Source organism: Patiria miniata, unplaced genomic scaffold (genome assembly GCF_015706575.1).
Source record: "Patiria miniata isolate m_02_andy unplaced genomic scaffold, ASM1570657v1 HiC_scaffold_22, whole genome shotgun sequence".
NCBI lineage: Eukaryota > Metazoa > Echinodermata > Asteroidea > Valvatida > Asterinidae > Patiria > Patiria miniata.
Genome location: NW_024037061.1, coordinates 2,720,414 through 2,744,587, shown reverse-complemented (window position 1 = coordinate 2,744,587; position 24,174 = coordinate 2,720,414). Strand labels below are relative to the sequence as shown.

General features: G+C 42.1%; 3 protein-coding genes across 6 annotated transcripts in view; all 3 read right to left on the bottom strand.

Moving 5' to 3' along the window:
• The window catches only part of LOC119730821 (neuronal acetylcholine receptor subunit alpha-10-like), a 42,621-nt gene extending 35,062 nt beyond the window's left edge, over positions 1-7,559 (bottom strand). Inside the window, exon 1 of one of the 2 annotated variants that reach the window (XM_038203862.1) lies at positions 6,990-7,559. The gene's annotated coding sequence lies outside the window, so the exon portion shown is untranslated. Of the gene's footprint in view, positions 1-5,412; positions 5,542-6,989 lie in introns of those variants that run through there. The other variant, XM_038203861.1, reaches the window with a different exon arrangement.
• A 3,441-nt stretch (positions 7,560-11,000) lies between these two features.
• On the bottom strand, positions 11,001-16,917 carry LOC119730707 (lambda-crystallin-like). Of its 2 annotated transcripts, XM_038203709.1 has the most exons (7): positions 16,641-16,917; positions 15,861-15,942; positions 15,427-15,579; positions 13,839-14,000; positions 13,472-13,666; positions 13,240-13,345; positions 11,001-11,639 (listed from the first exon to the last, which is right to left on the bottom strand). In XM_038203709.1, the coding sequence occupies exons 1-7, from the start codon at positions 16,697-16,699 to the stop codon at positions 11,416-11,418; spliced, it is 981 nt and encodes a 326-aa protein (XP_038059637.1). In that variant the 5' UTR covers positions 16,700-16,917; the 3' UTR covers positions 11,001-11,415. The 2 variants fall into 2 exon arrangements, with proteins under 2 accessions (XP_038059637.1, XP_038059639.1); XM_038203711.1 differs by lacking the exon at positions 16,641-16,917 and having other exon boundaries at positions 15,427-15,614; positions 15,861-15,944.
• Positions 16,918-18,021: 1,104 nt separating this feature from the next.
• On the bottom strand, positions 18,022-23,880 carry LOC119730706 (lambda-crystallin-like). Of its 2 annotated transcripts, none has more exons than XM_038203707.1 (8): positions 23,746-23,880; positions 23,290-23,358; positions 22,793-22,874; positions 22,100-22,252; positions 20,962-21,123; positions 20,066-20,260; positions 19,645-19,750; positions 18,022-18,956 (listed from the first exon to the last, which is right to left on the bottom strand). In XM_038203707.1, exons 1-8 carry the CDS (start codon positions 23,757-23,759, stop codon positions 18,733-18,735), a joined length of 1,005 nt encoding a protein of 334 aa, XP_038059635.1. In that variant the 5' UTR covers positions 23,760-23,880; the 3' UTR covers positions 18,022-18,732. The 2 variants fall into 2 exon arrangements, with proteins under 2 accessions (XP_038059635.1, XP_038059636.1); XM_038203708.1 differs by lacking the exon at positions 23,746-23,880 and adding an exon at positions 23,629-23,703.
• Positions 23,881-24,174: the final 294 nt, after the last annotated feature.

Genomic DNA, 24,174 nt, shown 5'->3' with positions numbered 1-24,174 from the left:
TAATTTTGTGTCATTTTGTCGAGTGGCATTATGGTTTCCGTTCCAATTAGAGCGCCACCAAGCGTTGACATACCCCCTTTTCGGCACCAGACAACTTCCATCAGAGGTACATCTTATGAAAGTAGGTTTTTCGAACAAAGTCTTATTTTTAATATCTTGAGGTCGCCTGTGTCCACCTGTTGAGTTGCAATATGGTTAATGTACAATAAGAGCGCCACCAAGCGTAGGCATAACCCCTTTAAGGCAAATAGCAAAACAAAATGGTGTCGTTCTCACCACACAATTCTATCAGCCATTGCTAGCCATCATGGCGTCTCTGGGAACCCATGCAAAAGCGAATCCGCAGAGAGGAAGACCTGCAATCACCTTGAGCAATGAAGAAAGAGAAAGCTTGGAAGCTATCGCATCTCGAGACAGGAACTTCAGGCTTGACTAAGTAACAAATTATGGCTTCTTACTTAAGTGTGACCCAGTACAAAAGCGTCAGATTTGCTAGCTTGTCATGGTTCCGAGAACATGCAATTGTAACAACCCTAAATCTGCAACCCTATTGGATCTGCAATAGATGGAGGTAAAAACAACGAAGAATCCCCGCTGCGTAGTCCCCGCGTGGCTACAAAGCTAATTCACTTCGGTGGTTGAGAGCAGTTTTTCCAGGCGACTTCATCACGTCCAAAGGTCTCAAGACGGGGAAAAAGGCAACCAGAGACTGTGATAAAACACGGCGGAGGCGGAGGCGTGATAATCCATGCATGCGAAACAAGCCGACATTTCAAGGATATGAAGTCTGTAAATTCTTGTCTCCTCCCAAGTCCTCTATCCCCTTTCCATAATGAAATTCAGACTTCTCACCTCTAGCTGTTTTTTTGTTTGTGTTTTTTTGTCTCTGCCCGAAGGCACGACCTTTCCACGGGTCATTTTATTTCGGAGCAACAAAAAGGCCAAGATGTGGTTGGGGAAAGACAGAATTGATGGAACTGCGACATGCTTCAGTGACCGTTTATCTGTTGTTAATACATCGCTGCATTCTAATTCGGAGTCGAGTATTTCCCCTTTTCCATTTCACATTCCCATGTCACAATGTTACAGCAAATCAAAAAATAATATTACAGAAAGTTCACAACTCCAATCTTTTAAAAAGGTTATGAATAGATATCACAATAGTTCATGTATAGAATACTGTTTTAGGTTGAACCAATTATTGTAAGAGTATTACTTTGTGCAATTGCATGACACTTTGCAAAATATAATCGAAATGATTCCCTCGTCCTTTTATCGTCACATTTCGATCACAAACGTTTAATCAACATCTGCAAAAGACACCAACAGCAACAGGAACAGATTTAGGTTTTCTTACTCTTTATCAACATTCTTACTTTGCTTATACATGTACTGTCCTGTAGGATTCCACAATGGCACTATAAGCTACTGCATAATGAAACATGAACTAACAAAATGAATACAGATAGGTTATATTTCTACAGCAAAGACTGTAGACTTTCTCAAAGAAGTAAAGATTTAGTCCTTTATAACTGGGCCTGTGCATAATCAGTTGACAACGTATCCACCGTTATGTCAACGTAAGATGATACCTCTAGCAGCCAAAAAATGTTCTCAAAGCCTTGTCTACTCCGCGTTTACACACGAAGAGAACTTTCTCGCTAAATGGAGAAATCAAATCTCCATCTCCGATATCCTCCTGCCTCCCTCCTATTTCTCTCTTCCCCCTAAGGGGGTTGCATCGCTCCGCATCCCTCATCACTCCCGTCTTGTCATCGGGGAGGGAAGATTGAGTGAACGGTCCAGAAGAGCTTTTTGCCTCAATTGAATCTGCGGTGCTGTAATGCTTGGGATTATTATACGAGGTGCCGTGACGGCAAAAGCTCGAATCCAAACTACTATGCCCGGCAGCGTGCGCGGGGCGTCGTGCTAGCGGGTCGGTCTCGCAGCAACAGCGAGTCTGTCACCGTGATCTGTGATCGATTCACTCGGCAAACTGGAAAATTCGCGGTTTCGCACATCGACTTATAAAAAAGCAATTTCCAGAATAACATCACACGAAATAATTAGATCACGGGTTGGAATCGGTGAGGAAATGTCGGCTCAAGAATGTGTCGACATTCGTAAAAATTAAAGAGTACTATTGATGTATGTTTATATTTTTCTCAATTTTCATACCAAATTTATTCAGTGCATTAAAATGTTCAAGCACATCAACTACTGGACAGGCCTGCGCCTTCGATGCAAATCATGCTTTGGTAATTCAGTTTCTCTTTAAGAAAAAAAAAACAGTTTTGAACTGTTTGGCGCACAACCTCTCAGCTCACCATATTGGATTTGTAACACTCAATTTTATATCAAATATCAAGCATACTGATGCGGCATTAGAGAAAACATCTCGTAAAATACAATGACATTTAACCAGGCTCCTCTTTCTTCAAACATCGCAAAGTCAACATCTTTGCTGTCAAACAAGTCTTGTGATGTGTGTTCTCTACTGACACCGGAGATGGTGCACATGTTTGCAGAGACAGTCCATTATTTTCGGTCTATATACACAAACCTACTGACGATTTATGGTGGGATATCTGTTGAGCCCTCAATTAACGACGGATCAGGAAACCGGCCGTATAATAACAACCATTGCTACGGGCGACGAGTCACAGGCAAAGCAATGTTTGCGGGAGAAAAATATTCTCCGTTGCCGAGTTTTGCCATATGGTGAAGTTATCCAAACACGCGAGCATGTGTAACCCAGCCTGTTTGTCGTGACATAAACATGAAGGGAGAGTTCAGTGTTCACGTCTGGATGAAGCTGAGATGATGGGCCGCTCACGAGCTGGGGATAGTCAGGAAATTAACGTCTGAAAAGAAAAACAAGACTGACGGATGGCGATGGGTTTTCTGCTCTGTGTTGTATATAGGTTGAGTAAAAGGGCCGACAAGATTATGAATTCAAAACATTATTGCATCTAGGTGCACATCCTGTAACTATGGCCAACTTTGGAGCGCATCCACAATGTTGGCGTGGTGTCCTGTACTATAGAATGACAAGTTTCTTCACAATTAGCATTTCGACAGCATGGTATTTGCGAAGGATACCGCAGAGTCTCAGGGGCTAGATTTATGGGGGTTTTGGTGCTGTTTTTGTTGCATTTTGGTGTAATTTGTAATTTCGTACACAACACACTTCCAGTGCTCATTTTTCTTCACATACAAATTATAATTAGACCTGACTTCTACCGCTTGATGCACGCATGTATCAAATTTACGACCGACTTCCCACATGAATGCCTTGCCGCGTTTCCACGGCAACCATTCCCCACACGATCCGTCTGTTTTCACCTTTGATAAGATAACCAACAAAAAAATAGCTGCATTGCCAATTTCTTTTCCCCAGCAAATTATTTTTTTGTCATTCACATCCCTCTCTGGATCTCGAATGACTTTAATCCCGCCGGTGCGTTATTGGATGGCCTGCATGCGATCTATTCAACTGAAAAGGGGCTCTGCGAGTTTTTGTCCGCGCCAACAAAAGACGAAAACGAGCGAGAAGCTGGCGATCTAATCGAAATGTCTCCGATGACAATGAAGGCGCGTCTACTACCTGCGACTCGAATAATGTGTGGAATTGTGCGGGGATCTACTGGCACCTGCAACAGAAGTGCTGCGCGCATTATCAAGATACTTAAACTGATCACATTCTCCATATGAAACACCTGTTTTAAATCGATTGACAAACGACAAAACAAGTTCCCATTTGAAAACGGTTTATACCCCACACTGCAGAAAAAAACAATGCAAAAACAATGGGCTCCCAATTGAAAAGTTGCTACTTTGCCTATAGCCTATTACTTAATAGTCTAACATAAAATTCGAAGAAATAGGAATTTACTGTCAATAAGCGAAGGCTCACAGATAGGCTACACTAAAACTACGTGCCTTGGCACAGATGCCAGAAATTCCTATTTTGATTGAGTTGCAGTGGACGTTATATTAAGAAAGGTATGCACCCAGCCCGCCATTGTGGTTACTGTCTATATTCTTACAGCGTCTACAAGTGGTTAAGCCTAAACAACAAATATTCAGATATCCTCATCTCCACTGAATTCAAAAGGTGTTCTGTTGAGTGTGGCATAAACTTCCAATAGTCTAGACCATACTTTAAAAAAAGAGCTCGTTTTAAGGCGAGAAGATGCATTTTTTTTTCAGTATAAGTTGGTCTACATATATATATTTTACCTAATTTGGGGGTGCTGAATATGATTAATACTAAGCTGATTTCTTAGATTAAAGGGGTATTATCGTGAAGATAAAATGTTCTGTCTCCAATATATCAGAAATACCAATAGCATTAATAAAAGTATAATGCCGAATTTTGCTCTGTTTCTCTTGTCAACAAAATTACTTTCATTAAAAGTAACCGAACACTTTAGGCAAATGTGTAGGCCTATGATGTACTTCCCCTTATAGGCCTACAAAAATGTCAATATTAAACTATGTTGTCAAATCTTAAATAAGTTCACAAAGTGGTTCTCTTCTTACAGCACTATACCTCGGGGCTTGCCAAAAAAAGATGTCCAATTTCGAAACTAAACAAATTACTTTCAGTAAAAGTAACCGAACACTTTAGGCAAAATGTGTAGGCCTATAATGTACTTCCCCATATAGGCCTAGGCCTACAAAAATGTCAATATTAAACTATGTTGTCAAATCTTAAATAAGTTCACAAAATGGTTCCCTTCTTACAGCACTATACCTCGGGGCTTGCAAAAAAAAAAGTTCAAATTCGAAAAGAAACATACTGTGGCTCATGAAAATAGCCTCTGACGTGTAGCTAGGTGTGTGAGCCAGAGCCGGCTGCTGCACGGCGCAACATGTCGTAATTCATTGGCACAATCGGAATTTATGGTCGTAAATATCCAGCGTGAATGCTCGCTTTGTTACAATTATTATGCTGTACACAAAGGCACCTCTGCTTGACTAAAAAGCCATATTTTGCTGACTGTTTTCTTTACAGTAACTATCACTCAAAAGGCTCATAAGTCGCCTTGTTTTTTCACTGTCTCGCTTCAAATGGCTATTCCTGCTGTGTATTTAAAACGAGAATAAAATGACTGGACATTTTCTCGACCTTCCATTGCTGTTGTCAGTCATTGGTAATATGTTTGTTCTCATTCAGTAATGTTGTTACTATTATCTTTTTAACGCTTGGTATGCAAAAATTACTTGCTGATGTCAATATATATCTTGAAATTAACTTCCGGGATTCAAAGGTTGGTGTCCGGAAATTGGGCATAAAATAGGCAAGCCGTGTCCTTAAGAGTTGCACATATTAACCAAAAATGTCACAGAAGTCTCAAAGTTCAGCTGAATTTCCATTTTAGTTAGCCTGCAACGCAGCGTACTTACGTTATACTTCGGTGACTGGTGTAAATTAAGATGTTCTACTGGCAACGGAACCCTTTGAGGCACTTTTTTTGTGTCGAACAGCAAATTTTACCGCCTGCTCGTCATTTTTTCACACTGCGGTTCTTCACGTTGTTAGGCAGTTATGCGCATGCCCGGAGTTGCTGCTGCCACCAAGTGTCGTAACCTTTCCCCTTTGTTTTATTTTAATGTAATTGGCAACCCGCAGAGTACAACATGGTTGACACATTAATGTTTTATTTGAAGATGTCGGCTGATTCTCTTCAAGGTAACATCAACATTCTTGAACGCGGGGTTTCATAATCCTAGGTCCCGACAGCATACCTAAATAATTGCCCCATTAAAAATATTATTTTAAAGGTGAGGTATCACCCACGCCTTGCCGTATATTATAAGACATCAGTGACTATAGTAATAACATAAAAAAATGTTGAAAATTATTTTCGGCACAAACTGGCACTATGGCTTGAAAATGTTGTGAGGAAAATACATAAACAAAATAATCTTCAGTGAGAAGTTCAAAACAATGCCTGCATATATAGCCTAGGGCTGGGAATTTCTAATCACAAAGCTGTATAAGATCTAAAACTAAGGTTCACCCAAACATTTTCGATGGGATAAAATGATATGTTACTGCTCGTGGCATTCTCACGTCTTTACTTTCAATGTCATAAAGTATATAAGTATACGCCTTTTGTTAAAAAAATAATTTCTTAGCAACAGCTAGTCATACCCGCTGAATTCGTAAACATGTTTTATCGCTAATCATGTCAATTGAAATTCCTGTTCGTACACCCGAGTTACCAATAATCTTTTGCCTTTATTCGGAACCGAACTCTTCGACATCCTATGTACAAAATGTAGTCTAGCAAAATGATTTCAAGGCAAGACCTCTAATAACGGAGACAGATTTTTGGTATTTACTTCTTTACCTCCAGTAGGCCTATGCCTCAGGATGTGAGGCCTACAGTTATATTACTTCGGTTGATTGCAAAATTTTAACGACATGATCATTTTGCAATTATCCCAAAAGTAACCTACCGAATTATTATCAAAAAGATCAAAACTTGGATTAAAGATCGTGCTGGTACTATAAATAGCCCGTTAATTTATTCCGTCTGGCTTCAAAATACGATCATGCAGCCAATTCAGTGTTTTTTGGAAATAAACAGTGCTATTGACGATTTCCTGATCAAAAGGTTGTGTATGGTTTTTCACTATTTTTTCAAATCGTGTTATATCCACTGAGCTGAAACTTCAACTGATTAGGTTTTGAACATTCTTCTTTGGATTTCGAGTGGTGTTACTATATTGGAAATGAACAAAATGCATGAAAAGCAAATGATCCCATTTGCTTTCGGGCCTATGCATCTCAGTCAATGGGTAAACACACGATATATTTAGCTAAAAGTATAATGAATTGCCATCAGACGATGGGTTTGCATCTATAGGCCTTTTTAACTAAAAGAGGTTAATCTTATTGTTTCGAGTACATGCACTTTCGCTTCACGGTTCGCCGCAGTAAAACCTTATGAAATATTACTGTATTTTAGACTTACCTTGAAGCCGCCTAATGGGTCCTAAAAGCTCTGCACTAGTGGCTTTGTCACGGTTGACGGAGCGTCGAAATGTGACTGCGGCAGGAAAGGAGGCTCGGCACTTCTGTTAAAAGCTAGCGGACTTCAGTCAAAACGTGCATTGGTGAATGAATAGCATGCAGTTTCTCGTTTTGAAATCACATCCAATCAAACGGATTAATCTGGATTGTAATTCGTGGTTTTGGGTCTTGGTAGCTGAAAGGGATCTCGCTTTAAATAGCTTCAAAGTGTGTTTGGATTAGGTTTATTTATGATTCACCAAGCCTGTGTATGATCACGACAATTGCCGACCGGCTTTTAAAAAAAAAAGGGCCCGAGGAAAAATCTCACTAATATGCAGCTTTGTCCGCGGACTCTTGAAAAACGAGACGAGGTTGCTCCAGATCTGCGCCCCAAATCTCGGCCAATCGCTCGGTCTGCGAGCTCGAGTCCCTTCGAGCTTTCCACCCCTCGTTCCACGACGCCACACTATACCTAATCAGAAAGTGTGGTCACGAACAACCTTCGCAAAAAAAACGGTTCCTACCACAGGCAAGGCATGCAACCTCCCTAGTATATGAACACGCACAACTATACAACCACTCACGACATACCGCACGCGAATCAAAACGCACCGAATCGATGACGTCATATTGATTTTTTTTTGGCGGCACTATTTTGACGCCTGCGGCGGCAACGGAAGTCGTAGCCTTCGGGCGAGTCGCGGCAATAGTTTCGCCCCGCAAAATAGCCGGGAAATTTGGCGAAGGATTTGTTTTTATGGGAGACCTTCGCATTCATTAAGTAACGTACATCCACATCGGCTCAACAGTAATTTGTAATTGCTTTCACATCCTGTTAGTACAAATTGGATAATGGCGATAAATTAATTGGAAATTTCTCAACATCGGCCGAGTGTGGAGTTCAACCATCAACTTGAATGGGACATTGGAACAAAGTGGGCGTGAGAGAAAATTATGAGGCAATGAAAAAGAAATTATCCGCAAAAATACATGGCCTACTGAATAATTTTTACTACCGCAACTGATTTGCATGATCTAGATGTCACATGAATATTTATAACTGGCCGCTACGGACTTGCCAGAGGTTGCATGACTGTTTATAAACTAAATGCAGCCGATTGGCTAGAGGTCTTCATGAATATTCATCACTAACTTCCACTGATTGCCGAACAATGAATATTATATGAACAATGAATATTCACAATGTATGGACCCAAAGTCCTAACATAAATATTTATAACTAACCACATTCAATCGGCAAGTGGTAATTTCGTGAATATTTATAACCACTGGCCAGTGCAGTGTATGGTCATAATGAGTAACCACAACCCGGTGATTGGCCAGATGATATATCATGAATATGTATAACTATTTAACCACAACTGATTGGCCACAGGTCACCATGAATATGTATAACTAACCACAACTGATTGGCCAGAGGTCGCCTGCAGGAATATTTATAACAAATGATTGGTTGGAGGACTCTTTAAAAGTTATAATCACACCACTTTAAAAAAAAAATAGAGAAAATTCCACCCTCACAGGCTTTCGTTCGTGCGTGTGGTCCCCAACTTATTCAAATTTGGTACTTTAAACAGGCAAGACTACTCGATTGATTAATTAATCCCCTTTCTTCACTTTCGGTTCAAGTTTTGTTAGGAGATTTTTCCCTTTAAAGTTGACCACCCCTGGAAAGCAGTCCAGCAGTCCATCGCCTTTTTGAAAACGATCCATCCACTCCATTGCAAAATAAAGCGGCTCTCGGGTCCATGTTCACCTTAAATTTCCTCAGAAATACAAGTTCAAAGCTAGTGAAGAACAGGGATCCTTCATATCTACAAACCCCGAAGGGAAGGAACCACAAAGGTCTCTATAAAGATAAAACATTGCCAGTGTACAAGTCGTGATTTGGCCGGCGTAGACAAATTTGGGCTTATTTACTGGTCTGCACCCCACAAGGCACGCACTTGTTTTCAACCTTGGCAGTATCGACGCGATATCGAGCTACCACTTGGCCGTGTTGGAGATAAAGAACGTCGTTTTATCGAGCCGCGCCGGCTAGCAAAGAAAAGCTGGTGCTAGACTGGGTTCCGGCGCAGGTGGTGCCCGCTGATGGAAAAAGTCGGATCACGGGAGCAAAAATCGAGGGTTGGGGAAGGGGTCGTGCGCATGAAGCTTGCAAACGTTAAGGGATGGGCGTACGTACGTTATTGCCCGACTGCAGTGGGCGTGGCTTACAGGATCACACTATTGGGTCATAAAGGGCGCAGGAAAACGGTTTTGTGCAGTTGCTGCCAGAGTGCAGTGGGCGTGGCTTAATAGATCAGACTACTGGGTCATTCAATAGGTAAACTAAATGGCAAACGAAAACAGCATTAGCCCGATTTCCCGCTAATCTATGAAAGCAAAAGTTGAAAATGTTGAGAGCAAATTGCCTGATAATCCTTTAGCGATTTGCACAATTCATCCCAGCTCGCAGGCACTGCACTCTATCTTAGTCTTTAAGGCAAGTAATGTTCAGATTTAGTTTCAGTTCGTGAACGCCGTCTACGAGCAGGCAATGCGCAAGCAAAGTCAATATTGAAACACCCTTTCGGCCGTAATCAGCAGATGATGTGTTTTCTTTTGTCTTAGTGGGACAACAAAGTGGCGCGCAGGGGTTACACCCAGAGGGCTTCAGCCCGTCCGTGGAGAGCCAATTTTATTTATCCAGCCCGCATGGTCTCCAAAAAAATGACTACACTTCAGGTTGTTTATACGCTACCTGAGAAATTGCCATAGACCCAAATGATAAATGCACTCACTTAAAAAAATCTGGATAATTACTCACAACTCACCAAGGTGTTCGACACACATCAAATTAAAGCTTATTTCACCATCTTGCAGTTTCTGTAAAATTATTGGAGGTTAACCAATGCTTTTGGGGGAAATGTTACTTCAAAGATGATCACCCCTAGAAGTAGTCATGTGGTCCGTCGCCATTTTGAAATGATCCCTCATTCCATTGGAAAATAGAGCAATTCCAGGGCCTTTTTTCATCCAAATTTCACAGAGGTACAAGCTAAAATTCCAGGGCAGAACCTCTGTCCCGAGTCAGCTTTAAAAAGCCCCAACTGCATGGGCCACAAATGCGTCTTATAACAGATAATTTGAGGGTATGCAAATTGTGACTTGGGGTATATTTACTGACCAACAACCTTAAATCTTTCTGTAAATTCAAACAGTTTGTAAATGTTTTTGTTTTTTATTCTTATTTTTTACTCATTAATATTTTGATTTGATTGCTACCTTTACTTTAGCACTTCTTGCATATATAATATACGTCAAAAAATTTATAGATTTTGTTTTTACTGTTTTAATTACTCATAAATATTAATGTTTTACATTACCCGTTATTTTGAATTCATCTTCAAAAGATTTGAATGATTGTAAAGTTAAACAAAATACAAAAAAAAAAACATGCAAAGCTAGGCTTTTATACAGTAATTGTCATACCATTATTCAAAGGTATTGGATGCTTGCGTTATCAAATTTCTAAATATGCCGGTCATAAGCATGAATATACGACTCCATGAAATATGGACTCTTTGGTAGTATTGCATATGCGTAAGTATGATAATTAGGAGAGAGTGACTGGTCATGTGCGAAGGATTAACCAATAATAGGGAAAATGGGTCCTATTTTCATAGGATTTTCATATGACACCAACTCATGAAACTAATTAGGCTTGATTGACTTGTAACTTCTAACAATATGGTGAACATAACCATGTTTTGTTTTACCTCAGGGGCAGATCTATCTTTCAAAATGGGGGGGGGGGGGGTTAGTGGCGGTGCTGGTGATATGGGGGGGGGTTCGATATGAAGGGGGATTGAGTCAAGGCTGGCGGGGGTTGTCCTGGGCATGCCCCCCCCCCCCCCCCCCCCCCCCCCCCCCCCCCCCCCTCCCCCCCCCTTTACTTTAACATGAGATATTGACTGAAAAAAATTGGCCAATGTTAAGATATTGCCTGACTTCAAAATTTTGAATACTTAGCTGCCAGACAATAGTTCTTTTCTCGCAGGGTAGGCTGGTTCCCGCCCCACATTCAGTAATGATAATGTATGGACTAGGAGCCAGTCTGCTTGCAAAGCAGATCTGTTTGAGCCCAAAACAAAAATCCCTTTTCAGAGGATTGTAAATGTCAAAAAAAGGAAAACGTAAGTGGTTTGTTTGGTTGGAATAAAACTTAAAAGTTGAAAATTGGGCAAGGTGGGAATGTAACTTTAAAGTAGCCTAATATTGGTAAAAACTTATATATTTCAAATCCACCCAAAATTGATGATTATTCAAATCATGACAAATAGAATGAAATTCATGAAAAAATAATACCTTCAGCCTCATTTTTAAAGTGCTTTATTATCCTCCATGTCCTTTTTTAGTTTAGCCAGTGCCACAAGTCTGGCATCCCGCCACCCGCGCATCTCTTGCAGTTTGTCCAATGGATAGTGGGCGTCGTTGTCTTGCACAATGGCGTCGTACACCGGTCCGGTGAAAGCTGGCGGAGGTCCAAATGTCGACGACACGCGCTGTATGGTGGAGCCGTAGCGCTCTAGATAGCTGGCAATACCTTGATGAAATATATAAAATGTTTTATTTCCATAAATATATCAGGTATTTACCATATCTAGAGGAAACTAACTTGCGGGGGGAGGGCAATCATCCTCACTCGTCGCAGCGAAGGACGCAGCTACAATTGGTTGAGCCGAAGGCATGTACCACTCCCATATAAAACCTGTCCTTTTGGATCTTCACTGGCTCCCAATATCGTCTAGAATCATCTACAAACTGATGCTCATTGTCTTCAAAGCACTTAATGGGCAAGCACCTGCGTACATCCTGGACATGCTCAATATATACAAACCATCTCGCAACCTTCGATCTGGAAATAAATATCTTCTTCAAGAAGTCAAATCTCATCGTACCTGGGGGGACAGATCTTTCTCTGTTGCAGCACCACATCTCTGGAGTCAACTACCTCTTCATATCAAAACCTCCACTTCTATTCACTCATTCAAAACATCTCTCAAAACACACCTCATGTCGAAAGATCCGTTTTTTTGTAATTAAACTGATTTTGTTTTGTTTCGTTTTCATTGTAATAGTGCCCTGAGCACCTTGGTGGATATGTGCGCTTTATAAAACTTCGTTATTATTATTATTACCAGCATCTTATGCAGCTGTAATACAAGCCATGTCTTACCATGAAACACAACCAGATCGAAAATGTTGATTTTTTTGCGGAGGGAGGAAAACCGGAAACCTGGAGAAAAACCCTTTTGGCACAGGAGAGAATCAACGAACAAGTCTACTCACATATGACCCCAGCCGGGAATCAAACCCGGGCCACAGGGGTAAGAGGTGAGTGCTTTACGCCCTAGCCACCCACGCCACCCTAAAATCACATCAGTCGAGGTATAAGAACAAGACTGGTGCTGTTCCAATCTTGTAATTTGTACTAGCCTTAAATTAAGGTTAATAAAATGACATTTAGAGGAGGCGTGGAGCGCTGTGGCCCAATGGTTACGGTGTTCGACTCGGTGCCGTGGTAATTGGTTCGAACCCTGACGGGGAATGTGATGCTTGTGTTCTTGGGCAAGACACTTTACTACGATTGCCTCTCTCCACCCAGGAGTATAAATGGGTATCTGAGAATAATAATAATAATAATAATTTGGGAGGCTAATCATCCTTACTGGCAGCTGGTATGCTGAATTGCGAAGGACGCGGCTACAACGTGGTCGGGCCGCTGGCACGTAAAGGCGCCTATGGCTGCCGGCCACATCAACCCATATATGACCACGGAGCACAGCCTGAGATCGAAAGTGTTTGATTTTTCCGGAGGGAGGAAAACCGGAGGGCCCGGAGAAAAACCCTTGTGGCACAGGAGAGAACCAATGCACAACTTTACTCACGTGTGATCCGCGGCCAGGCCAGGATCCGCGGCCAGAATTCGAACCGTGGTTACCTTGGTGAGAGGCGAGCGCTTTACGCACAAGCCACCCATGCCACCCTAAGAAGGTCAAGACTAGAATGCACTGATCTCGAACTGCTGTTAAAACTGGTCTCACGACATGAACAGGTGTAACTTGTGAAGCACTTTGAGACCTTCGTGGTATAAAGCACTATATAAGCACTACATTATTGTTATTATTATTTAGTAGTATTACCTTCTGCATTGAGATGTATGACTTCAAATGGACCGCAAAATGCATAACGCATCCCTAAACCGGCCGTGAAAACTTTGTCAACGTCTTCGGGTGACATCACTCCATCCTAATAAAAAAATGAGCATCAATGAGGAATTTAGTCCTTAGTCTTTCTCTTTTAGAAAATCAAACAACATCCAAAATTGTGGAAAATATTTCCAAATTTAGCAAAATTACGACAAGCACTACTCACAGCGACCAGCCTCCAGGCTTCGTTGACGATGGCAATCTGCATTCGGTTCAGAGCAAATCCGTAGATCTCTTTCTTCACTGTCACTGGTACTTGGCCCACTTCCTCCAGTAAAGTTCGGGTTCGAGACACGACCGACTGCTCGGTCCAGGGGCTAGGGATGATCTCAACAAGTGGGCAGTAGTATGGAGGGTTGGTCTGCAACAAATAAAAAAGAAAAGTCACGCCAAATCTCTGTTTGAGACATAATTCAGTCAGTTAGTTAGTCAGTCACTCATCAGCTTGTCAGCTAGTCAAATTGTTTGTTGTATTTCCGGGTAATTGCAAACGTCCCTACATGGCTTTAAACTTTTAACTCCTAGCAACTGACCGGGTGGGCCGCGATGAATTGGCTGCGTCGTTTGAGATGGGCAAAGAGTTTGGAAGGCTCAATGTAGGATACAGAGCTGCAGAGAACGGCCGCGTCGTCGGCGTACTGTTCCATCTCACTGAAGACTTTCTTCTTCAATTCTTCATTCTCTGGAACACATTCCTGTGAAGAAGCAAACTGGTATAAATTTTGAGGGTGGAGGTGGGGTGGAGTGGTGGAGGAGGGGAGGGGAATTGGGGAGAGGGGGTGGTAAGGATGCAGGGGGTAGTAAGGATGCAACAAATGTTAAGGATGCCGGAGGGTAAGGATGTGGGAGAGGGTTATGATGCGGGAGAGGTAAGGATGCGGGGGAGGGTAAGGATAGGAGAAAGGTTAAGGATGCCAGAGGGTAAGGATGCAGGGGAGGTTAAAGATGTAGGAGATGTAAGGTTGCGGGGAGGGCAAGGATGTGGGGAAGGCTAAGGATGCAGGGGATGTTAAGGATGCGGGGTGGGTAAGGATGCGGGGGGGGGGGGGGGGTAAGGTTGCAGGAGATGGTAAGGATGAGGGGGAAGGTAAGGATGCGAGGGAGGGTAAGGATGCAAGAGATGTTAAAGATGACGAAGGGTAAGGATGCAGGGGAGGGTAAGGATGCGAGGGAGGGTAAGGATGCGAGGGAGGGTAAGGATGCAAGAGATGTTAAAGATGACGAAGGGTAAGGATGCAGGGGAGGGTAAGGATACGGGGAGGGTAAGGATGTGGGGGAGGGTAGGGATGCAGGGAGGGTAAGGATGCGGGGAGGGTAAGGATGCCGTGAGGGTAAGGATGAGGGGGAGGGTAAGGATGCAGGGGAGGGTAAGGTTGCAGGGGAGGGTAAGGATGCGGAGGAGGCTAAGGATGCGGGGGAGGGTAAGGATGCGGGGGAGGTTAAGGATGCGGGGAGGTTAAGGATGCGGGGAGGGTAAGGATGCGGGGGAGGGTAAGGATACGAGGGAGGGTAAGGATGCGGGGGAGGCTAAGGATGCGGGGGAGGGTAAGGATGAGGGGGAGGGTAAGGATGCGGGGGAGGTTAAGGATGAGGGGGAGGGTAAGGATGCGGGGGAGGGTAAGGATGCGGGGGAGGTTAAGGATGAGGGGGAGGGTAAGGATGCGGGGGAGGTTAAGGATGCGGGGGAGGCTAAGGATGCGGGGGAGGGTAAGGATGAGGGGGAGGGTAAGGATGCGGGGAGGGTAAGGATGCGGGGGAAGGGTAGGGGAGGGGGGAGGGTGAGGATGTGGGGGAGGCTAAGGATGGGAAGTAAGGATGAGGAAGGCTGTGGGGAGGGTGATGTGTGTTTAGGTGGGGATGGGGATGGGGGTTGGGGTTGGGATGGGGGGGGGGGGTAATCTACTACCAAGACTAATGAAAAACTTTGTTTTGCAACTGAAGCTCTAAATACCGACTGGGGTATTGGGTGGAGTTGAGGTGGGGTTCGGGGTGATGGTTGGGAGGGGGAGGGTGAGGGGTGGGGGGTGGGGGGTGGGGGTGGGGGTGGGGGTGGGGGTGGGGCATTGGAGGGGGTTGGGGTGTCTTCACCCCCTCCTCTGATTCATCAACGCTGAACCATACCTGTACATGAAAGGCACCGGTGACGGCCTCTTTCATGTCGCTGGTCACGCTGATTAGCGCCCTCTGTTGTTCAGCTGTCAGCGCGCCCCTCAGCGTTCCGGATTTCTGGAGTTCGGCGAGCTGGTTGGTGATGTCTGCCATAGCGCCAGTCAGCTGGGGAAATTAATGGGACCTTTGGCATTTTGACACTGTAGTGTAATGCATGAAATTTTCGGAGGGGGAGGGGGCAAAAATGAAAAATGTGAATTTAGTCCATGGAAAATGAAAAAGATAAACAAGATGAAAAAAAAATGTGCAACAGCGGCCGATAACAGGGAAAATGGTGTTCAGGTGGTACTCTGACATCACACGGTCAGAACTCATTGAGTTTGTTTAATCATTGAACAAAACAAATTAAACATATGAATGAAGATCATTTTTCATGATAAACTTACCTGCGACTCTTTGATGTCAAACATTGTGACGTTGTAACCGGCGCTGGCAAATATCATGGCCCAACTTCGTCCAATCAGACCACTGCAACCAATAACATAGTCATAGAGGTAGGCCTAACAACTTGAAAAGATGCGACAGCTCCTTTGGACCATTGCCAGCAAAAGAGTCGAGAAAATGGGGAAAAAACAGAGAACCACCTCCTTCATTTTTTTCCCCTGGATGAGAAACTTTTTTTTTTTCATCCGGCAGTTCTCACAATTACAAAAATTTGTGAAACATGTCACAGTGACAGACACTTAACTTTACCTCCGAGGCTCCGGCAATATATCCACTAGGCTATCTTTTTATTAACGCAGTGGCTATTGTTACGGCAGCCGTAACGCATTTCCCATTTTCTATCGTTACGGTAGACTGCAACCTGGCAACTTTTATAAAAAAACATGACAAGAAAATATAAAATTAGAAGGAAAAAAGTGAATTTGAACTTTATGAAATTCGGACTTTTTTTCCCTTTTAAAAAAAATCCTCCAAAGCCTCAGGTTAGAAAAGGAAAAAAATTCGAGTGCAAAACTGAGATTCGAACCCGCAACCTCGCGGTGCAAAATCCTACACTCTATCGGCTAAGCTGGCGCACTGCTCGATAAATCGGGGGGAAACAAATAATTATATACCTGCGTGCGTATCAAAAAAATATCGTAGAGGGCGCTAAACAACGAGTGCCGTAACGATAGCCACTTCGTTTTATTAATTTTTGGCAAAACAAAACAATCTCCACAAACCTTCCAATGATTCCAATCTTTCCTTTTCCTTGTGATGTTGCCGGCTGTGAAGATGCCATTTTGGAGCTCTTTGTTTTCACTAAAAATGCACTTTTCACTAAGCTCGCGTAGAAATTCTCACTACGATTATATAACTACAATACACACCAAACCACCGGGCCCCCAGACTGGCTCCGCCCAGTATCTTTGATTTAATGGACATCCACAAGTACCCCCTCAACGGTCACAAAAAGTGTGACAAAAAGTACGATCTTCCCATCATGCATTGAGAAATCCCAAATCCCAATTTTGTTTTCAATAGGATTTGGGAAATGCTATCCGAATTCCCATTTTGCTGTCGAGTAGGGAGGGGGGAATCGTTATTCGTTTTCCGTTATGCTGTCGAATGGGGCCCGGGGAAGTGGGAATCGCTATTCGTTTTCCGTTTTGCTGTCGAATAGAAAAATGGGAATCGCTATTCGTTTTCCGTTTTGCTTGACACACCGCACGAGGATAGATTTAACACCGTTAATTGTGAAGAGCGCCACCTGTTGTTTGATTAAATTTTGATGTCAACAATAACATGTGCGCTGGCTGAATTTTGGTTTGCCCATGGACCTACGCTACGCCGGCCGGGAAAGTTTTGCTTAAATGATAACTAGTAACTAGTATAAAACTAGACGGTAGACACCTTGGAAAGAATGTTGCGTTCTGGCGCCACTTGTTTTCATCATTATCAGTGAAGGTCAGTCATTGCAAAAAAGTTATATGATGAATCTGGGACTGTCTGTGTACTTATATAATGTTGAGAAACGCCACTGACTGTCAACTTTGTAAACAAGTCAACGAAGGTCAAAGCGTAAACAACAAAATTTTAAAATAAACTCTTGAGCTTCCAAAAAAACAAACAACGCCATGGCATCATCATTATGTATATACAATAATAGACTCTTATTTTGTAGGTAATGTAAAAAATTATTAGGGGAATTCGCTTTTACTTTCACAATCCCACAAGTAATTACTTTTTGGCAAAGCCGGCGCCAACTTTCTTTAACTAGGCCTAGGGCCTTAGTAAAATTCATCTCGGCAAAACTACACCCATACTTCATAGCAAAATTAATTAGCTTAAAATTTTACTGCCCAAAATCTCACACAAATAGTCTGCTGCCTTCATAGCACTGCTTCCGTTTGTTATATTGCCTAATTTATCCCACACTAGTATCTCTTGCCCTTGGTCCCCCATTTTCGTCGGTCCGAAAATAAATTAATACTTCCAGCTGGTTTAGAAATAATCTCCAAAGGTAAGTTTCAAAGGCGCTCAAAAACATGAATAGATGAAAATGGGTGGGGAGGGGGACCGGGGTTGAGCGCTTCAGACATTATAAGATATACAAAATGTATGTTAATCATTTCAAGACTTTATTAGAAGTTTACCAACATATATTCGTTTTCTTTTTTCGTAATTTTATATTTTGAGTAAAGAAATATTACCACTCTGAACAAGGGGCAACTTGGCCATGTTACAAACAATGCAAACCTTTTATCTGCAAATTTACAATTTCCTGTGATGGGAACCCTAAGCCCATAAAAGATAAAGCATCATTTATTTCTTTGATAAAATTTGTCAACCCTGAAAAGTAAAATTGAACGAGGAAAATTATTCACTAATTAAAATAAACCAAATGCACCCGCAAGTAATATTCATAATTTCATATCTAAAGATCTATCTATAATTGCTATTATTTGGATTATCAAGACTAAGTTAATTTCCCTGAATAAAATTCTATTATATTCAGCCTGCAAGAATTGAAACAAAAATACAAATTTTTACACAGATTACAAAAAATAAGGTTTGATTTGCCTTCTCTTGAAATTGTCCAATTTTCAAGTAAAGTACAAATGAAAATGTCAAAAATTATGCAAATTTATGCAAATTCAGTTATGAATCCACAACCTACCTTTAAGCATAATTTATCTTTAACAAAAGTGGTATAACCTAACGAGGTGATATGGTCATTTTATATTCGGTAAAAAAATCACTAATTTCAAAATCAAAATCCCTGAAACTCAGTACATCATTTTGAAATGTTTGTCATTTCTAAATTTGGTATTATCATAGCGGCTTTTGAGACTCCAAATCTTTTTTAAGTTTAGCCAGTGCCACAAGTCTGGTATCCCGCCACTGACGTATCTCTTGTAGTTTGTCCAGTGGATAGTTTGCGTCGTTGTCTTGCACGATGGTATCGAACGCCGGTCCGGTGAAAGTAGGCGACGGTCCAAACGTCGACGACACGCGCTGAATGGTCGACCCGTACCGTTCTAAATAGCTTGCAGTACCTTGAATGCAAAACAGAATAAAATGGCATCATAATTCTCTTGGCATTTTAAACCTTGAAAATTCATTGAATCCATTGGTGCATTCTCTGTTCATGAAGGCATCTGGGATCATTAGCTTTTCAAGCATTTTGTTCATTTCTAATAATGAAATAACAGCACTAGTCAAAATCGAAAGAAGCCGGAATGTTCAAAACCTAACCTGTTAAAGTTTCAGCTCAGTTGATATTACACTCTTTATAAGAAGACAGTGGAAACTATGAAAAAAAAACCTTGTGATCCTTTAACACAATGTTACCAATAACACTCTTTATTTCCAAAAATCAGTCAATTGACTGATCGTTGGAAATCACCTTCATTTCTTGATTTCTTCTAAATGACAGCACGCCTGACGGAATAATTCTACGGGGTGTTTAGTACCAGTAGGATCTTTAATCCAAGTTAGCTTTCTGATAACAATTTGGTAGGTTACTTTTGGGATATTGCAAATGATCGTATGAGCCTTTAATGCAATAATTTACTTGAGCAACATCTGAGATGAAGACGAGTCGTTCCAAACGCAGGAGTTCATATTTTATAATCTTGTGCATGTGGTTGCCATGACATTAAACATGGACCTGAATTTCAACATTTGGTATAATTTAGTTTGGCGCGATTCTTAAAATTTAAAAGCCACTCCGAAATGTGTTACCTTCAGCATTGAGATGTATGACCTCGAACGGTCCGCAGAAAGCGTAGCGCATCCCTAAACCGGCGGTGAAAACTTTGTCCACGTCCTCTGCAGACATCACTCCATCCTACACAAGCAAAATAAAAATTCCACACACAAAACTTTTAAAAAGAAAACCCAAATTCTCATAAACTAAACCTGAACGTAAAAATAAACTGACATAGTGTATATTTATCAATGTGCACATGTTACTCTTCAGCTTGAAATTTCAGGATAATTTTGATTGATGAATATTTATGAGAAATCTACTAAAAGTCTATTTTGTTTATTGGTTAAAAAACATGGACTGAAGTAAAAACTCTGTTTTCAGGGAGCCCATATATTGATTCAAAAAGGTAATTCTTTTTTCTCAGGCGCGAGATGTGAAAATTGTTTCACTTACAGCTACCAGCCTCCATGCTTCATTGATGATGGCATATTGCAAACGATTCAGCGCAAAGCCATCAATCTCCTTCTTCACTGTCACCGGTACTTGGCCCACTCCTTCCAATAAAGTTCGGGTTCGCGACACGACCGACGGCTCGGTCCAGGGACTAGGGATGATCTCAACAAGAGGGCAATAGTAGGGAGGGTTGACCTACCCAAAAAAAAAAATCAAGTTTGTTGGAAAGTTGCAATCCGACTCAAAATCTTCTCAGCAATCCTGCAAACCAATGGGTTCGAGTCCAGCCCAAGGGGTTGCAGCTCGTGACCTTGGGCAAGACAGTTTGTCACAATTTCTTCTCCCAGCCTGGAGGACATAAGGGCAGATGGTTTTTGTGTTTCAATAGACCATTATGTAGCGTCCATCTTGATTTTTTCCCTTTCAAATCAACGTAACAGAAGCAAGGCTGGAAGGAAAAATGGTCTGGTTCCTCAGTCTGGTGTCATTCAGTACTGTTATTGAATACAGGGAACATGACTGAAATGGCGGCAGCATGATAAAGGTCTATAAGCCATTTGTGCCAATAATGGTAGCATTGAGCTGTATACTCCGAGAGAACTGAGATGGTCTCAGGAATGTTACACAAGCCCACTGAACATGGGTAATAATAGTGTTCAAATGTTTATGCCCTTCTTAAAAATAATTTACAATCATTTGTAATTATTTCAAGAGCCAACAAAACATTTTAGAATAAGGATCAAAGATTTTTTTAAAGGTCTAGAATTTTCGAAAGGGGTTTCAACACAAACGCTTTTTGTGTAATATATTAAAGAATTTGAGAACAGATTGAACCCCCTTGAACAACAACTTCCCTCCTGAATCAATTCTTGAATGACTACTACAAATGATCTTACAGGGTGGGCCACGATGCACTGGCTTCGTCGCTTGAGATGGTCGGTAAATTTGGACGGCACGATGCAAGAGGTTGAGCTACAGAGCACCGTTGAATCGTCAGCGTACTGCTCCATCTCGGAAAAGACTTTCCTCTTCAAGTCTTCGTTCTCGGGCACACATTCCTGTCGAGAAATTGAAAGTGGTTACTAACGGAACATTTTTTTTCCCAAGTTGGTCGGTTTGTTTGAGTCTTTGTCTGTTTCCTGACCTTTGAATTTATAGTGACCTGTGGTGTAGTTAACCATCACAAGTCCTCTAAAGTCCACGCATGTCCCAACAAGTCCTCACAAATCCTCACAAGTCTTTTAAGTCCTTACAAGTCCTCACAAGTTTGTTCAGTCCTCACAAGTTTGTTCAGTCCTCACAAGTCCCCACAAGTTCCCACAAGTCCTCACAAGTCTTTTAAGTCCTCCCAAGTCACCCCAAGTCCTCACACGTCCCCATATGTCCATCAGATGTTGTCCACACAAGTTGACCTTTGAATTTATAGTGACCAGTATTGTAGCTGAGTCCATCACAAGTCCTCACAATCCTCGCAAATATTTAAGTCTTCACAAGTCTTTACAAGTTTTTAAAGTCCTCACAAGTCCACACAATTTCTCAAGTCCTAACAAGTCCTCACAAGTCCCCACAAGTCCACACAATTCCCCACAAGTCCTCACAAGTCATCGCAAGTCCTGACAAAATCCACACAACTCTAACAAGTCCACCACAGGTCCTCACAAGACCACACTAGTCCACCACAAGTCCTCACAAGACCACACAAGTCCATTGCCAGTCCTCACAAGTCCTCACATATCCTAACAAGTCCATCACAAGCCCTCACAAGTCATCCAGTCCCAAGTCAAGTCACAAGCCATTCAAATGATGAACTGTGACACAAGGATTCCTTTGTTATTGTCCATTCTCTTATACTTGTGATCAGACTTGAGCATTGACTTACGGGTTACTTGTGACAGACCTGTAACAATCAGACTACCAAACTAATTGGTTCTTATTTAGGATGCAGATGAAAATCCTTTCCTTCCAACTTGAAAACAAGCACATGAGAAGTTAAGGAGTCTTTCTAGTTGGTCATCCTTGGGTTTTATATCCCACCTGTATATGCAGGGCACCAGTGATGGCCTCTTTCATGTCACTGGTCACACTGACTAGCGCCCTCTGTTGTTCAGGTGTCAGTGCACCCCTCAGCAGCCCAGATTTCTGGAGTTCCGCCAACTGTTTTTCAATGTCGACTAAGGCACCTGAAAGCTGAAAAAAATAGATGAAAAAGTTCAGAACAATTTTATACGCTGCTTTTCACAATGACAGTTTTCTTGTTAAAAAGTTTCGAAGTAGGCCCATAGGTCTTAAAGTCCAAAAAATATTTCTGACACAACAACGAATCACCCGCAAAATAACAAGAATGAAAATACATTTTTCAAACTTTTGGTGCTGAAATAGCTGCAACGTTCAAGTATCTGCCTGAAATGACATCACACTTTTGCTCATGAATATGGAAATTTAGCATAAAAACAAAAAGGCACCAAAATATCCTTGAAAATGGCAAAACGAAAATTGAAAAATTAGGTTAAATGGGACCCAAAGATGCATATACCACTGGCAAGGATAGCTTTAAAAAAATTACACTGCGTCATTGCATGGGCCCTAAACGGAGTGGGTGGGTGGGTGGGGGGGGGGGGGGGGTAGGGGGGAGGGGGGAATGGGTGGAGGGGGAAGAGTATGAGTGTAAACAAGTATTCAAATATTAGGGGGGGGGTAAAGAAAGGGTTGAAAAGTGACAGTGCTGACCTGCGATTGTTCAATGTCAAATATTGTGACATTGTATCCGGCGCTAATGAATATTAATGTCCAGCTCCGTCCAATCAGGCCACTGTCATCATATAAGGAAAGTAATTAAAACATTAAAACAGGTGATGTGTAGGGATGTAGTCAAGTCCATCACAAGTCCAGTCACAAATAAATCATAAGTTCAATCACAAGTCCAGTAACAGGTTACACTAAACGGAAGCTCATTTGAACAGCTTACGAGTTGAATTGGGACTGGAGGACTTGTGATGGACTTGCCTAGACTTGTATCAGTTGTGGTGGACTCCATCCCTGGTGACGGGTAAATTCTCCGTAAGTAGATAGTTGCGATTAAATGATTAAGACGTCCACTCGTGCAGATAGGCCCATAAAATATACGTGGCGTCAATAGTTGTTATTGACGCCAAGTTTACAGCTTTAGATGTCCGATTACTGAATGATGGATGAAAAGATTAATTTCGATAAGTGGATTCACAAACCTCCCAATGATTCCGATCTTCCCCTTGCCATACACAGGTATTGTGTTCGAGGATTCCATTTTCTTTTTACTGCAAAGAAAAGACAAAATCAGGCCTGCAAAATATCAAAAATTTACTGCAAATCGTGTCAGCATGGTCAGTGGGGATCATCATAATTATTATTGACGCAACCTATTAATGCAAACCTAGGGGTAACAACACACCCCCCCCCCCCACAACCCCGCCCTCTTCCTCCACAACCCCACCTCGGACTCCACGGCGCAGGGCGCCGGGCCCCTCCCCCGGACCGTCCCCCGGCCGGCCCCCTCCCCCCAAAAAACATGAACTCGACTCTCATACACCATGTAAACAACCAAAGTGTCGTCTGGATACTACATTCTTTCCAACTTGGCTGAGCTCAGAGAATATGAGAGCTTTCTCAGCACACTAAATTAGTGAAATTAGTAAACAAATTACATTGATCTGTTCATTAATAATCAGCCCGTTGGTTTGCGTGTGCGGCTTGTATTCATGGCATTAGATTTCAGCTGTCCGCATGTTGCCGTGTGCTTACAAATCTGCAATCATCGTAGTTGAAGTCAGGGTACCACGCTCACAATCCCGGAAGTTTGTGCAAGACCGGACTGAAGCTTGCCGCAAAGCGGTCCCCATTGATTGCCAGTTCAAAACGGGCCGCAAAGCTTTACAGGATCTGAAAAACTTGAACACATGTAACATAGGGAGTTCACAAATGTTCATTGCAAAATCATTTTGCAGAATTTTTTTTTTTTCGATTCAAAGGACAATACCAGGGACAATACGATAAATCTGATGCAGCTTATAAAAAAATGCCGAAATTTCAGCTCAATAGATATTTAACTTTTTGTGAAACCTGTGAAAATGCAT